The sequence below is a fragment of the Gracilinanus agilis genome, chromosome 2 (genome assembly GCF_016433145.1).
Source record: "Gracilinanus agilis isolate LMUSP501 chromosome 2, AgileGrace, whole genome shotgun sequence".
Classification (NCBI taxonomy): Eukaryota; Metazoa; Chordata; class Mammalia; order Didelphimorphia; family Didelphidae; genus Gracilinanus; species Gracilinanus agilis.
In genome coordinates this window covers 31723902-31739488 of record NC_058131.1, presented here as the reverse complement: position 1 = coordinate 31739488, position 15587 = coordinate 31723902, and the positions used below count along the sequence as shown (strand labels likewise).

The window sequence follows — 15587 nt, the reverse complement described above, 5'->3', positions numbered from 1 at the left end:
AGGTTGAAATGAATTGAAATGAGATTGAGCTGCGTTATCTCGGTGCTACAGACAGTCTCTATCCCGAAGAGCTTTTTCCGGATCTCACTCCTGACTCCGGGGATTCCCTCCACCCATCAGCAATCCCACGTTCCATTTGCTACTCTAACCAGAACCCCGCGTACTAAAACTACATTTCCCAGGAGGCCGCGCGCTACCCCTTCCTGCTGCATCCTCCATTTCCTTCACGGGCAGCCTGTTTTCGCTTCGCCTGTGGGAAGAGATAGAGCAGATTTCGGCTCCCGGGGAGGCGTGGAGCTCAGTATTTCTCACTCAGTGTTCGCAGGCGGTTCTTTCTCCTTGTTTTCCATCTAGGGGCCCGTGGAAGGCCCTGCTCGCGCCCACTTGGGCCGGCGTCTGCTGCAGCCACCCTCGCCGGCCGCTCCTGCTCGGGCCAGCCGCGGCGAGGCCCCCTCCCCGCGGTCCTGCGGGTGTCATTGGCGAATGACCCGAGCCGCCGGATCCTGTCCCTGAGCCGCCTGAACCTCGATCATGACTTCTGGCTGTGCAGGCCTCGCTGCCGCCGCCCGCCTCCTGGCGCGCCCCTTTCTCTGTGAGTGCGGGCCCCCACTACTGTCTGCGCCCCTCCGTGGCCAGCTGGCCGGGCCAGGCCTCAGCTTGCTGGGGCGCAGAGGCCTGGGAGGCGGGCGGCCGGGGCTCGAGCTGGGGAGCATTAGGCCGCGGGCGGAAGTCCCGAGACCTGGGGACGACGTGTAATCGGAGAAGGGTTCTTATAGACCCGGGCCTGGGGTGCTGGAGCCGTGGGGTAGGGGACCTGGGCCAGGCCAGACTGTGGGTGCCCTGTCTGCCAGACCCCTAGCGCAGCCTAGGCAGGGAAGTGGGCCAGGCCCGGGATAGCCCCTGCTCTCTGGGAGCGCGCCGCTCCTCCCCCAGGGCAGGCCCCCGGCAAACACTCACGTGCGAGTCCTGGAAGGGATCCGGAGAGAACTCGCCGAGGGAGACCTGGAGTAGGGAAGCCGAAGACCAAGGCCCGAGGGCTGCTGACAAGCTCGCGGAAACTCCGCGTCGACTGGTCAGACCTGTGCCATAACGAGGCCCCTTGGACTGAGCAGGGCAGGGGGGACTGCAGTGGGCAGAGGATGTCCACACTGCGGGGCAGTAACCCAGTCTGCAGAAATGAGGGCCTGCGGGGAGTGGGGGAGGAGTTGGGGGAGTCATATTCGAAGAAGAAAAGTCAGGTAGAGCAGAGCATGTGGCAGAGGTAGAGTCTACAGTACTTGGCATCAGGTCGGGTATGGGGAAGGAGGGCAGCTGAGTGGCTCAGTGTCTAGAGAGCCAGACCTAGATATGGGAGGACCTGGGTTCAAATTTGGCCCCAGACACTTCCTAGCTGTGTGACCCTTGGCAAGTCACTTAACCCCATTTGCCTAGTTCTGCATATACCAGTTCTGACTTGGAACCAGTACATAGTATTGATTCCAAGATGGAATGGAAACATTGAAAAAGAGATTGTGTATGGGTGATGTCCAGAGCGTAGTTGACTGAGGGGTTGTTGGTGCCCTCAGCTGCATTAAGGAGGTTAGAAGAGGGCAGTGATAGCACCCACCCTGGTGGAGGGGCTGATTCAAGCCTAGAGAGCAAACAAAGAGAGCTCCATGTCTGACATTTCAAAGGGCATTTAGGGGCCAGAGGTGGAGAGAGGGAATCTATAGAGTTGAAAGTGTTTTTGAAAAAGACCCTGGACTTGGTTGGAATGAGACTTTAATCATGGAATTTTATGTCTGGGCCTATGATCCATTAGGGTCAGGGAAGATAATCCATTTTAGAGGAAGATGGTGGCTATTTAGTCAGGTACAGGATAGCTGAGGCCTAGTCTTAAAATCAGGAGAGTGATAATTGGGCATAAGGTAGAGACAGGGAGGAAAGACCACCTGGAGCAGAAAATAGAAAGAAGGTGATAAGAGTTAAGGGTAGGAACCTCTGTAATGAGAAGGAGTTTTCTTCTTCATTTTCTGCACAGGATTCTCCAAAAGGTCCAAAGACCTTAAGGAATAGTGCTATTGACTTGGAGGGAATTAAGGATCACAGTGTGTCAAGAGCATAATAGCTGCCTTTTTCCCAATGGGAAATTATTTCCTGGATTTCCCACCTAGAATTCCACAGATTTGCACCTTTTAAATTATCCAAACCATCATAAAGAGCCAAGCTTTGAGCCAAGTCTGAAGTAGAAAAAGCCACAAACTTAACCCAAAGCTTTGTCTGTGTTTGCATAAGGTCAGATCTGTAAAATCATGGGATTGGATTCTTGAATAGCCATCCTTCTGAAAGAAGGTGAAGATTGATTTTATAAAATCTTATTCTTCTCTTTATATTCAGGGCAAGGACATATCTCTTTCCTTGTGCATTTTTATTCTCATCAGTAGGAGAATATACATTTTAATTTTGACATAATAGAGGGCTTTTTTTTTTGTAGCATTAGTTAATTTTTTTAGGCTGCCTTACAGAGTATGTAAGATAGATGCTAGCATTACGGGCCCAACGAGATCTTATCACTGTGTTTGTGATCTGTAATACAGGCTATTTTGATTTCTATTGATGGCACTTTCTGTACTGAATGTTATCTGTTTTGCAATAGTGTTTTTAATGAAAAAATTGTGAGTTTCAGGACATTGCACTCTAGAGTGTTGCCACATTTCTCGGGCCAGCAAAAACAAATTGACAGGTAATAAAAGAGGGGAAAAAAGCATTCCATTTGGAAGGGGAAACTAAAAGTCTACAGTAAGTGGGTGTTGATGTTTTCCGTCAGTGAGGAAAAAAGGATATTTGGGAAATTAGGCTTTCTTGTAGAAGAACAAACTGAAGAACCTTTAGAATGAAAGTTGTGACAGGTGGAAAAGAATCAGGGCCAAGAGTCATGTCCTGGATTGTTCCATCATAAAGCGTGTCTTAGAGTATTAAGCAAATAGACAATTTTTTTCTTGAGATCTCATATTTGGAATTCTAGAATTATATCATTTTAGGGCTGGCAAAACCTTAGCCATCATCTAGTTCAATACATTTCCTTTTTTCAGTGAGGAAATTTGGGCTAAAAAATTTAGGCTAAAAAAAAAGATTCTAACTTATTTTAGATGATCAGATTTACCGAGGTTAGAGCTGGGATTAGAATCTGGGTCAGAATTCTTTCCACTTAAAACACATTTCCTTGTCTCTAGACAAAGAGCCCCTGGTAGTATAGTGCTTGAATTCACAGTGTCTGAGTTGGAAAGGCTCTAAGAAGTCATCTAATCTAACCCATATCTGGATCAGAATTCCATCTGCAGCATCCCTGGCCAATAGCCATCTGTCTAACAAGGAGAAAACCTTTATTGATGTTGAAACTACTATTTCCTGAGGCAGCATATTTTATATTTGGACACTTCTGATGGATGGTTTGGCACCTTTTCCTTATTTTGAGCTGGACTCTGTTTTCCTTCTGCTCCTGGCTTTAAATTCTGCCCTGTGACCAAGCTGAGCAGGCCTAATCCCACTTCACTCTGACCTCTTTTCAGACATTTGAGAACAGCTATGATACTTCTGCCTTAGCTTTTAGGCTCTTGGTAGTGGTTTAGTGGCATCCTGGGAGCAGATATTTAGAGCTAGAAGGGCCTTAAGCATCATCTTTTGGTCTGCAGGGCTAGGTGCCATGTTTTACACACACACACAGTCACTGTCTTTAAATGACTGACTGTGGGGACTGCTAAGTGGCTCAGTAGAGATGGGAGGTCCTGTGTTCAAATTTGGCCTCAGATACTTCCTGGCTGTATGATCTTGGATAAATCACTTAACCCACATTGCCTAGCTCTTGCCACTCTTCTGCCTTGGAACTAATACACAATATTGATTCTAAGACAAAAGGTGAAGATTTAAAAAAAAAAATGTGTCTGCCTCAGTCGTACCAGGACAGTCCTTTCCCTAGGTCTTATTGCCTTAGGGAGCTACTGGGGAAAAATAGGGAGCTTTTTTTCTTTTCTTTAAAGAATGGAAAAAAGCCATGAAAAGCAGGAATATTGAGAGGCCTCTCTGGTTATAGACTTCCCGGCGGGGCTATCCTATTTGAGTGAGACCCCTTTGCCCTAAAACATCCTCTCCAGAATGGCCCTAGATTTTTCATTCTCTCCTACTTGTGTCATCATTCCATCCTGGCTCGCTCTCCCTGACCTCACAGACCATCCTGCCTGTGAGGTTTTCTTGGTAAATTCCTTGGGTGGTTTGACTTTTCCACCTTGGGTAGGTTAAGGAAAACAGGGGTTAAGTGACTTGCCCGGGGTCACACAGGGAGGAAAAAATGAGGCCAGGTTTGCACTCAGGTCTTCCTGACTCCAGGCCCAGCTCTCTCCACTGAGCCATCTGGCTTCTTCACTTGCTTGTACTGCTTGGACTTTTTAAAGGAGCAGGTCAGCTGGTGAACTAGTTCCAACATATCATTTCCCTCCCAAGATCAGCCCTGCTGAAGCTTCTGTGGAGCCCCTTGGCCCGGGTGAGGGGTGGGGGTGGGGGGGTCAGGGGGAGGCTTAGACCAAGGAATGGAGGTGGGCTGGGCCTGGATGATGCTGCCTGCCTCTGACAAGGGCTGCTTCTGCCCAGAGGAAGCAGCCTTTCTCCAGACCTTTTTAGTTGTGCTTTATGTGGGTTAGCCAATGTAATCTGTACAAGGGCCCAAGGATGTAGCAACTGCTATCGTCATCCCTTTTACAGTTGAGGAAACTGAGGTCAAGAAAGATTAAGTGACTTGTCCTGGGCGAGTGTGTGAGGGAGGACTTGAATTCAGATCTTTCTGACCCCAGGCCAAGGGCTTGCTCCTCTGAGGATCTAGCTGACTCCTGAAGAGGAGGAGCTAGGGGCCATTGTGTGAGGCCAAGCCCATGTCAGAGAGTGGGGAGGACTCCCTCCTTCTACCTTCTTCATGGGCGGCCATGGATGGAACCATGAGCCTGGAGCGAGGAGGAGGAGGAAAGGACTGCACTAGAGCTGCTTCTGGACTGCAACAGCTTCCTGGATCACAGCCTGACCATCATGGATCTGTGGTCAGCATGAAGGACCTCAGCCCTGCCATGCCACTGCCCAGGAGGGAAGTGGGCAGGAGATGAAGGATGCTAACAGCATGGATCGCTCTCCAGAGTCTACCAAGGAGGGTTCTGGATGCTCCCCCTCTGGCAGAAAGATGAGAGAAAGGCCCAGGAGAACTCTCTGCCTCAGTGATTGGCAGCTCCATCAGGAGAGACCATGCTTAGGGCAGCTGGAAGGCTCCATGGATAGCAAGCCAGGCTGGAGTGGGAGTCCTGGGTTCCAGGGTGACCTCAGACACTTCCTGGCTGGGTGACCCTGGAAGTCCCTCAGTCCCCACTGCCTGAAGAGCATTTCCAGTCTGGGGGTGGCAGGAGGACAGAGGCCAACATCATTGATTTCAGAGCTGTGCCTAAGGCCAAGCTTGGGTCCAACCTGCTTTGCCTTAGAACCAGTACATAGTATTGATTCTGAAATGGAGGGAGGGAGAGGGAGAGGCTGATAGTCCTTGTGCTGTTTTCTGCTTCCTGGGCCCTGCTTTGAGAGATTTGTGTGGCTGCCAAGGGATGGCGCCTCTTCTGCTTCTCTCTTTTGGGTCTTGTGCATCACAGGTGGGGAGTGAAATTAAAGTTTTCTTTCTGGTTACCAACCTGGAAGATGGAGTGAGTCTGTTTTTGAAATCTTCAGTCCTGTTTCCTGAGAGCACGATGCCATATTAAAATAGAACTCTGTCCAAGTTAGGGACCTGCAATTTAATTGTTGTAGGAAACTCCCTGATGAAGAAATTCCTCTGCCTATGTAGGTTAGCTCTCATTTGGAAACATTTCTAGTCGTGGAGTTGACTCAAGCTGAGAAGTGATTTTATCTGGCTCATGAAGTCAGCTGTGTGTGAGAAGTAAGACTTGAACTCAAGGTCCTTCTGCCTGAGACCCACTCTCCACTGAGCCAGGGCTGCCCTCTAGTGTGCTCAAGAACCATCAAGTGAATACAAGTGAGTCACACCCAGCCAAGAGAGTCGTCCCTTTAGGAAAGGGGGAGATACTTTTGGAGGTACTGACGTGTACCCGGAGCATTCTGCATGACCTAATTCATAGATTCTGAAGCCTAGATTTTGAGCTGGAAGGAAGCTTAGGCCCCCCTTCTTTTACTGAGGAAAAGCCGAGGCTGACGGGTTAAGCGGACTTGCCCAAGGTCCCTCGGCTGGGTAGTGGCCGATTGGGGTTTGAATCTAGCTTCTCTGCCTCCAGCTCCAGCTCTCCTTCAGCTGTACAGACATTTGCTCAGGAATCACGTTTTTGCCATTTGTTGAAAGTGAGGGAAGCCCCCAATTTAATAGCATCCAGACCCTCGCCATGACCCGAACAGTGAGTGTTTTTCATCTGTTTAGTTTTTTATGTATTCAGAGGAATAAAGCAAAATTAGCAAAGGCAGAATTTTAGTTAAACTAGCTACATTCTGAATCGTTATAGTGACAATCCTAGTCAAATTCACCTTTTAGTTAGTTTCAGTCTAGCATTGAGACATCTACTAAAATCTCAGTTAAATCTCATTCTGCAGGGACCCAGTGTGACATGCAGTGGCACCCCTGTCCCCCAGGATACCGGCCCCTTCACCCCTGCTGCTGGCTCTGGTCTAGGCTCCCTGCCCTGTCCCCCGTGTGTTCTGAGAGCTCTGGAGCCCTCTGTGTGCTGCCTGTGGGCAGTCACAGCATTTCATAACTAGATGTTAGGGTCATTTCATCTTGTGGCAGAGGAAGAAATGGGCCTTTAGAGAATGTAAATTCAGGTATCCAAGAAGTATAAAATAGGAAGAGGCTGGTTCTGTCATAGTAAAAACAGGCTTTAAAAGCCCTTTGGGAACACTGTTGTAGCCACCACCTAGTATGACCTCATTTAATTGGTTTGCTATTTCCTTCTTTGGCTCATTTTACAGATGAGGAAACTCAAGCAAACAGGATTCAGTGACTGGCCCAGGGTCCCAGAATGGGTGTCTGAGGCCAGATTTGAACTTAGGCCACACACTCTCCACTGTACTCACCTAGCTGCCCCAGCCCATGTTAGGAAACAAGAAGAATACAGATTGAAGAGGACTTTGGGGAGCACCGTGCTGTCCTGTTCAAGGGAATTCCCTGTTCTTGTGCCCGCCATTGGTCATAGCACTCCAGAAAGGTGCTCCAGAATCCCTGAGCTGCAGCTTCTCCTGAAGCTGCCTCTTGGGAGGATTGGGGAGGTGATCCTGTAAAAGCCTGAGCATTTATCATATCCCTTTCACCCTCCTAACGTGGGCCCAGCAGCCATACACAGATGCAGACAGAGACGAAGAGGCCTGGCCGTTCGGGTGGCACACCGCGTCCTCAGAGAATGTTCTTGTTAGAGATGAGTAGGCAGCCCCAACAGTGGGGAGGACCAGAAAGGCCTTCATGGAGGATGGAACAATGAAGCTGAGGCTCTGGGGGAGTGAAGGACCTGAGCTGGAAGAGATGGAGAAAGAGGGAGAGCCTTGGCTGCACAAGGGAACACCTGCCAAGAGATGGGTGCGGGTAGGGACTGCGCTGGCCATGAGGGCAGGATGCCCCGTGTGCCAGGGACAGCCCAGGAGGAGGCTGCAGAAGCTGATCAAAGGGGACTTCTCTTACCCGAGCTGCAGGAGGGACTCCTGAGACTTCTTCTACCAAGGGCTTTAGGAGGAGGGATCAGGAGCTGTGTGACAGGGGTGAAAGGATTTAAAACTCCTCTAGCCCTATCAGCTCATTTTTCAGATGAGGACACAGAGACCCAAAGAGGCTTGGAACCCAGCTCTTCTCTCAGCAAACACAGAGGCTTGTGGATTGTGGGCTTCACAGCCTTCCTTCCCCACTGAGTTCAGAGCACAGCTTTCAGTTTACAAATTCACTAGAGAGAAATTTAGCTGATACTATGATTTCTGACATTAATTTTTTAGCAAAATTCTATCATAACAATATAGGAATGTCCTTTGGAGTTCATGAAAATAAAGTCTTATTGGTAATTTGCAAGAAGCCCATTGTGAATTATAGATTATTACAGGAAATGCAGTTTTACTTGTTAAAAGAAAGTAAAGGTTGAATGGGACAATCACTAAGATTCCTATTAGCTCTAATGTCTGTAATTTTAAGTTCATCTGTGCTAAATAGACATAACCTGACCTAGCAGAATTGACTTGTGCTTTAATTAATAGGTGAGAATAGTTTGTCATGAGAGTATTAAATGTATTTAAATATTGGAAGCTCTTAAAGAGCATCTTTTAATTTCTCCTAACAATCATTAACACATTTTGCTAAGTAAACTTTTATAGATGGCTGTGGAGGTCCTGTCCCAGTTATCACAAATTCCAAATGAACCAGACTTGGGTATTCTTGTCAATCCACAAAGGCCTACTTGGATGCTTCAGTGTTGATAGAGGTGATTCCTGGGCCTGGGAAAGCTTTGCCATTGAAACCTAAGTTCCAACCTCTTCTGCCATGATTTAGGGAGTCACCTCTGGTCCTAGCAACAGCCTGTGACTGCTTAGTTATATAATTCATATAATTCATATAATATCTATATCTATATCTAGGAAGAGAGAGACAGAGAGAAAGAAAGAGAAGACTTTGAAGGATAAATAGGAAATAACCAACAGAGAGAAGATATTGAAATTAAGTTAAGTGAAATTAGGAAAAAACTTCCTGTGGAAAGTCAGATTTTAGTTGGAACTTAAAGGAAACCAGGAAGACTTGTATTCAGAGCCGAAGAGGGAGGGTGTGCCAGGCATTGTGGATAGTCAGAGAGAGTGTCCAGAGCTGATGGATGGAGTGTCTTGTCAGCAGAATAGCCAGGAGGCCAAAGTCACTGGACTGAAAACTATGTTGGAGAATAAGGTATAAGAATACTGGAAAGTTAGGAGAGTGTTAGGTTAAGAAAGGCTTTGAATGCCAAAGAGAGCATTTTGATTTTGCTCCTGGGACTAATAGGAAGCTATTAGAGTTTATTGAGTTTAGAGGAACTGGGGAGTGTATGAACTGATCAGACCTGCATGGTAGGAATATAACTTTTAGTGGCTAAGTAGAAGGTAGATTTGAGCACGGAGAGATTTTATGCAGGCAGACCCACTAGCAGACTATGGCAATAGTCTAAACATAAGGTGATAAGTGTCTGCAATAGAGTGGTAGCAGTGTCAGAGGAGAGAAGAGGGACTATTCAGAAGATGCTGTAAAGGTGAAATCAACAGGCCTTGCTAATGGCTTTAATATGTAGGGTGGGAGAAAGTGAGAAATCTAGGATGACTCCTAAGTTATGAACTTAAGGAGCTGAGGGGATAGCATTGCCCTGCATAGTAATAGGGGATGTAGGGGGGAGCAAGGTTTAAGGAGAAAGATGAATTATGGTTTTGATATATTGAGTTTATGACCTCTAATGGTCATCAGGTACAAGATTTCTAAAAGGTCATTGGAGACGTGAGACTAGAGGCCAGGAGAGAGATTGGGGTAAGGAAAGTAGATCTGAGAATCATCAGGAATAGTAATTAATGGAAAACTAATGAGATCACCAAGTATTTTAGAGGGAGAAAAGAAAGGACACAAGACAGCATCTCTAGAGGCACCTAAATTTTAAGGTCATGATCTCAAAGAAGATCCAGGAAAGATTAATCTAAGCAGTTAGGTAAATAAGAGGAAAACCAGGAGACAATAGTATACTGAAATACTTGGAGAAGAGGGTATGAAGGAGGTGAGAATGATTAACAATGAGAAAGACTGTAGAGGCATCAAGGAGAATGAGGATTTAGAAAATGTCATTGAATTTGTAACTTAGATATAATTATTAACTTTAGAAAGAACTACTTTAGGAGGGATGATAATTAATATTCATTGTTTGACCTCATTTTCATGAACTCCATAAGACATACCTATATTGTTTTGTTATGACAGAATTTTGTGTTGTTTTTGTGCCCGAGTGAAAGAATTTGTCTCTATTCTTTGGAGCATCCCCTATTAGAGTCACACTGATGTCCAGCTCAGGGCTCTGCCAGCAGTGGCCTGGACTCAGTCCACCTGCCAGCTGTCTCTTGATATTTTTTGTTTTATTTATTTATTTTTGATTAAACATTTTAAGATTAATTTTTAGTTGGTTAATTTAGAATATTTTTCCATGGTTACATGATTCATATTCTTTACCTCCTCCCTCCCAGAACCAACAAGCAATTCCACTGGGTTTTATGTGCATCATTGATCAAGACCTATTTCCATGTTATTCATATTTGCAATAGAGTGATCATTCAAAGTCAACATCCCCACTCATATCCCCATTGAACCACATGCTTGATCATGTGTTTTTCTTCTGTGTTTCTGCTCCCACAGTTCTTTCTCTGGCTGTGGATAGTGTTCGTTCTTGTAAGTCCCTCAGGATTGTCCTGGATCATTGCATTGCTGCTAGTACAGAAATCTATTATGTTCGATTGTGCCACAGTGTGTCCATCTCTGTGTATGATGTTCTCCTGGTTCTGGTCCTTTCACTCTGCATCCATTCCTGGAGGTCTTTCCAGTTCACATGGAATTCCTCCAGTTCATTATTCCTTTGAGCACAATAGTATTCCATCACCAACAGATACCCCAATTTGTTCAGCCATTCCCCAATCAAAAGGCATCCCTTCATTTTCCAGTTTTTTGCCACCACAAAGAACGTAGCTATAAACATTTTTGTACACATTTTTCCTTATCTCTTTGGGGGTACCTATCTCTTGATATTAAATCACTGGGGTTTGTATTCAAAGATATAAAAACCATTCTTGGCTGGCGGGCCATCATTGGTGGGGCCATAGTGGACTGACCCCTGCCCTCGCTTTGTCTGAGGCCTTTTGGATGCTGACTTCCAGAGGGCCTGTGCCAGCTCTCCTCTAATTGTTAGTTATTCTGGCTGATCCTAGTTAAGATCGGGAAAGTAACAAGCCTGATGAGACCATTCTGTAATGTGGCAGGAAAGTCAAGGTTTATCTATATTTCTTATCAGGCACCAAAAGAGCCAGGTTGGATTAGAACACAGATCTCCTGCCTGTGGAGCAGCATCATTGAATCGCATTTAGGATTTCATTTTGCTTTCAAAGTCAAATTGTCTGAAATTCAACCTGTCATCTTTTCTTTTTAAAAAAAAATCTGATCTTCAGTCTTCGAACTGATACTGTGTATTGGTTCTAAGGCAGAAGAATAGTAAGGGCTGGGCAATGGGGCTTCAGTGACTTGCCCAGGGCCACCCAGCTAGAATGTGTCTGAGGCCAGATTTGAACCCATTGAACCCAAGACCTTCCATCTCAGGCCTGGCTCTATCCACTGAGCCAGGATCATCTTTCCCCCAAATGCTCCTCTTTCTGATTTCTCTGTATCTGTCGCTGCTGCACCTGCTGCATCGTTGCCGTCACTTGTTCTGGTGCACTCGCCTTTGGCTCCCCTCTTCCCTCTATCCCATATAGATGGCCCAACCCTGATTCTTGGCAATTCTGTGTCTTGAGGTTTCTCCCATCTGCTGCCTCCTTCTGGTCTGTACCATTATCCTCTGTTACTTGGGGTCATTGCAGAATCAGGGCTTAGGTTTCTTTCCCCCCAAAACCTACAGATTTATCTTTCTGATATAGACCTTGGACTGGATAGTTTCATATCACCCTCTGAGACTTTCCATGGCTCCCCATTGCCTCCTGAAGGCTCCTCACTTCTCGCCTCCCCCTCATGGCCCTGATAACTTGCTGTTCCTCTTTTGTTCACTCTCTTTCCTGGAATGCTGGTTGTCGGGGCATGGAAAGACTTTTGGTCTTGGGTTCAAGTCTTGCCTCTGCTACTTAATACCATTATGACCTTGGGCCAGTCATGTCTCTGTCCCTGGGGCTGTGTGAGCCATCTGGGCCCTCGTGTGTTCTCCTGAAGCCCTCAGTCTAAGGCCCTCCACCCTCTCCTCCCCCCCAAGCCTCAGGGCCAACTTCAGGGGCACCAGATGGTCTCTCTCTCTGCTCCTTGGGCTACAGATGGCTCACACATAGAGATGGGCCTGGGCTGGCCGGCTGTGTGTCCAGGTTCTTTATGGCCCCCAAGATGCTGCTGGCCCCATAGCCAGTGACTGGATTCCCCCTGGACTGTCCCCTCTGTTCTGGCCTTTCAAAAAGAGGAGCTCATCTTTGGCTGAACCCAGGCAAGTCTGTTCTATTGGCAACTGGCTCCTCTTTTAGTAGAGAGTGATCTGGGGGGCAGCTGGATGGCTCAGTGGATGAAGAGTCAGGCCTAAAGATGGGAAGTCCTGGGTTCAAATGTGGCCTCAGATACTTAGCTGGGTGGTCCTGGGTGAGACACTTCACCCCCATGGCCTATACCTTACTCTTCTGCCTTAGAACCAATATGTAGGATTGATTCTAAGAGGGAAGGTAAAGATTTAAAAAATAGAATGTTACCTTTGCTTGGAGAAAATGTGCTTCAGGCTGCCTTTCCCCATGACATCACTGTGTGCTTGTGTCCCCCCGTGTTTAGCTACAGTCCCTGGCATTTGAATCGATGCTTGTTTCCCTCTTTTCCTCTTCCTGAGTAGAAGGTGAGCTCTTTGAGAGATACCATCTGCTGGCACCTGGCAAATGCGGCGGGATCATTACTGCCTAGGGGAATTGGGGAAGGCCTCCTAGAGGAGGTGGCATTTGAACGTTACAGGCTATGCAGATGGAAGGAGAGGGGTCTTTGAGGCATAAGAAGTGATGGCGTTAGCAGAGGCTCAGAGATGGGCAAAGCCTGCCTTGTGAACACGCAGGGGAGGGCCTGGGGTCCCTCGGAGTATCTGGAAGGGAGCTGGGCTCGTTGGACTTTCAGGTAGAGTGGTCTGAAGATCAGACTTAAGTTTGAATTAAATTCTTGAGGCAGTGGGAGCCTTTGAAGCAAAGGAATCCCATGAGATCTGGGATTTGGGAGAGAAAGAATGAATATAAGTGTTTCTTGGGTGCTTGCTGTGCACCAGGCACTGTGCTAAGTGCTGGGAAAATAAAAGAGGTGGAGCTTTCCTTCTGCTGGTGAGAAGGTGGAAGGTGCACCCCGAGGGGAGATATGGCCAGTGACGGGTGTTTTAGTCTAGGAAGGTCCAGCGTTCTTTATGGGAGTCCCAGGGCAGTCAGTGGACATCCCCTTTCTAGAAATGTGTCATGTCTAGGGGTCTGGGACAGCCTCTCCCTAATAGATTAGAGACAAGATGGCGCCAGGGTGGGAGAGCCAGAGCTGAGGGGTGAAGCCCAGAAAGAGGCCCCGGTTCTCTGGGTGGGACCTGGGGGGTCTGAGTTCTCTGGTTCTCAGCCCTGGGCTTTTCCTCCTGTGGCTTTCGGTGATGTTGGAGCCAGTTGATGCAGCCATCCAATGGAAAGACCGCAGTGCCACTGGGTCCGTGGCAGTGATTCTAGGGTGGGTCCTGGGCGAGTCACTCAGCTGGTCTGAAATGGAGAAGACATTTCTTTAAGCATTTTTCCTCTATGCAACAAACAATGCCAAAGAAATCTGCAGCACGGAGTGGCTTTTGAAGGGGACTCTTAGGCGCCGACTCAGCTGTTGAGGCCAAGCTCCCTCCAGTGACAACCTGGCGCGGTCTGCCTGACTTGCTATTCGTTTGGCAGTTTGGACCTGGCAACCATTACATTGATCATTGTCTTCTGTGTTTTTCAGTGAAGCAGAATGGAGTCCGGCATTGCGCCTACACAGCCTCGAGGAAAAATCTCTACATCGATAAAAACACAAAGGTTATTTGCCAAGGTTTCACTGGCAAGCAGGTGTGTGTGTGTGCATGCATGCTCTCTTTTTGTCTCGTGGATTAATTCTTTTTTTTTTTAACATATAATGTACATATACCACCTAGTGGTTGCCTCCTGGTCTCTTCTTTGAGTTACATGCTAACAGAATTTCTCTTTGGATTTCCTCCTGTATGAAAGGTTGTAGTTTAATTGTGGTCTGGTGGTGGGTGCTAGTTGGTGACCCAGAGTGTGACAAGATCCAAAATTCTGGGGATCAGAAGGCTGTTTTTACTTTGAAATGATTTTCATAATTAAATATAGATGGTTCATCATGAAGATGAAAAGAAATCAGTTTGGATAGGAAAATATTTTTCTTAAAACATCAATCCTTTTATTACTAGAATTTTTTTTTCTGGACTATTTCTGGGTTAAAGTAACGTAACTTCATTAGTTTTTCCTGTTCTCTCCTCCCTTTCTCCCTCTAGTCCCATTTCTTTATAGATATCTTTTATCAGTAAAAATTGGCCTATTCAGCAACATTCTCTCTGCTATAATTGTGTTCAGTAGCATTTTGGTACATTTATGGGGCAAGGACGCTTGATATTCAAAGCTGTGACCTTGAGACAAAATGAAATCCTGAAGCACATTTGGAACCCTCTGTTTGACTCAAAAAGAAAAGAAAAGAAAAGAAAAGAAAAGAAATTAAGTTTGGCTCGTAAGCAACAAATGTCTACTTTCTGTGCGAGATACTGTGTACAAGAGAGGCTGATCAAGAAGTGCCGTCTGCCCTCGAGGTGCCCACACACGTGACTGGACGAAGACATCTCGTGTGTTTTAGTTCCCTGAAAACACTTGAATGACAGCCCCCCCACCCCCCCCACTTCCTAGCCATAAAGCATAAGCAAGCGTTTTTGTGCTCTTGGCTCCATACGAACCCTGTGTGCCTGTGCTCGTGGCAGTTCTCGAGGAGCCTGTGCCCGCACCAGCCCAGGCGGCAGCCCTCGCCACTTTATTGATCTCGGAGAGTTTGAAGATTGGAGCGCTTGAATGAGCCTGCCCCAGGCTGGACGTGCCAGTGGGGCCCACGGTGTAGGGCAGGAAGAACGGGCAGTGCCCAGGCCCCAGAGCAGGAGAGGCTGTGGAACAGCATCCCTTCAGGCACAGGGCTCCATGTTCCCCCATAGCAGATGGGGCTGACCCACACAGTTTAAGCCACATTTGTTTCCATTCCTCCAGCTGCCTCGTATTCCGTTTCACATTGTGCTCATGTTCAGTGATCAAGGCTTCACTGGCCTGGCTCCTGTTTGTTCATTCAGAAGCTGTCACTGTGTAGCTAATGCTTTGGTTTGAAATTTAAAGCTTATTTCTGTGGGGACTTTGCATTTTTGTTTTATCTCAGCTCATTAGTTCTTTTTTTCCCATGCTCTCATTGTTCCACATAGAACGAGGGAAATTTTTATTTCTTAATAGATACCCAGCAATGCAAATTGCCAGTGGCTGCCAACATTCATTTCACATATTGACTTTTATGAGCTGCTAAAACTGTTGTGAAAAATGTGAGGTAAAAGCAGAATAGAAGCTTGCTGTTAACTGTTCACTGGCTGGCAAGGCAGAGGGGATGGAGGCTCCTTCTCCGAGTCAAAACTCACAGCCCAAGATTATTGTAGGCGTCATCTGTGGAGATTTGCCTGGGCTAGCACTGGAGTGACAGGACTATAAGAGGCCTAGGGTTAGTGCTGAGGTCCTGCCACTGATTTTAGTGTCCTTGGAAACGTGCTAGGCCTCATTTTCCTTTTCTGTAAAATGAAGAGACT

At 46.9% G+C, this 15587-nt stretch overlaps 1 protein-coding gene across 1 annotated transcript in view; it reads left to right on the top strand.

Moving 5' to 3' along the window:
- The first annotated feature begins 253 nt into the window (after positions 1–253).
- SUCLG1 (succinate-CoA ligase GDP/ADP-forming subunit alpha) overlaps positions 254–15587 on the top strand; it is a 35112-nt gene continuing 19778 nt past the window's right edge. Inside the window, exons 1-2 of the mRNA XM_044663040.1 lie at positions 254–592; positions 13709–13812. Of these exons, the coding sequence (XP_044518975.1) occupies positions 532–592; positions 13709–13812 (165 nt within the window). The 5' untranslated portion in view covers positions 254–531. The remainder of the gene's footprint in view (positions 593–13708; positions 13813–15587) is intronic.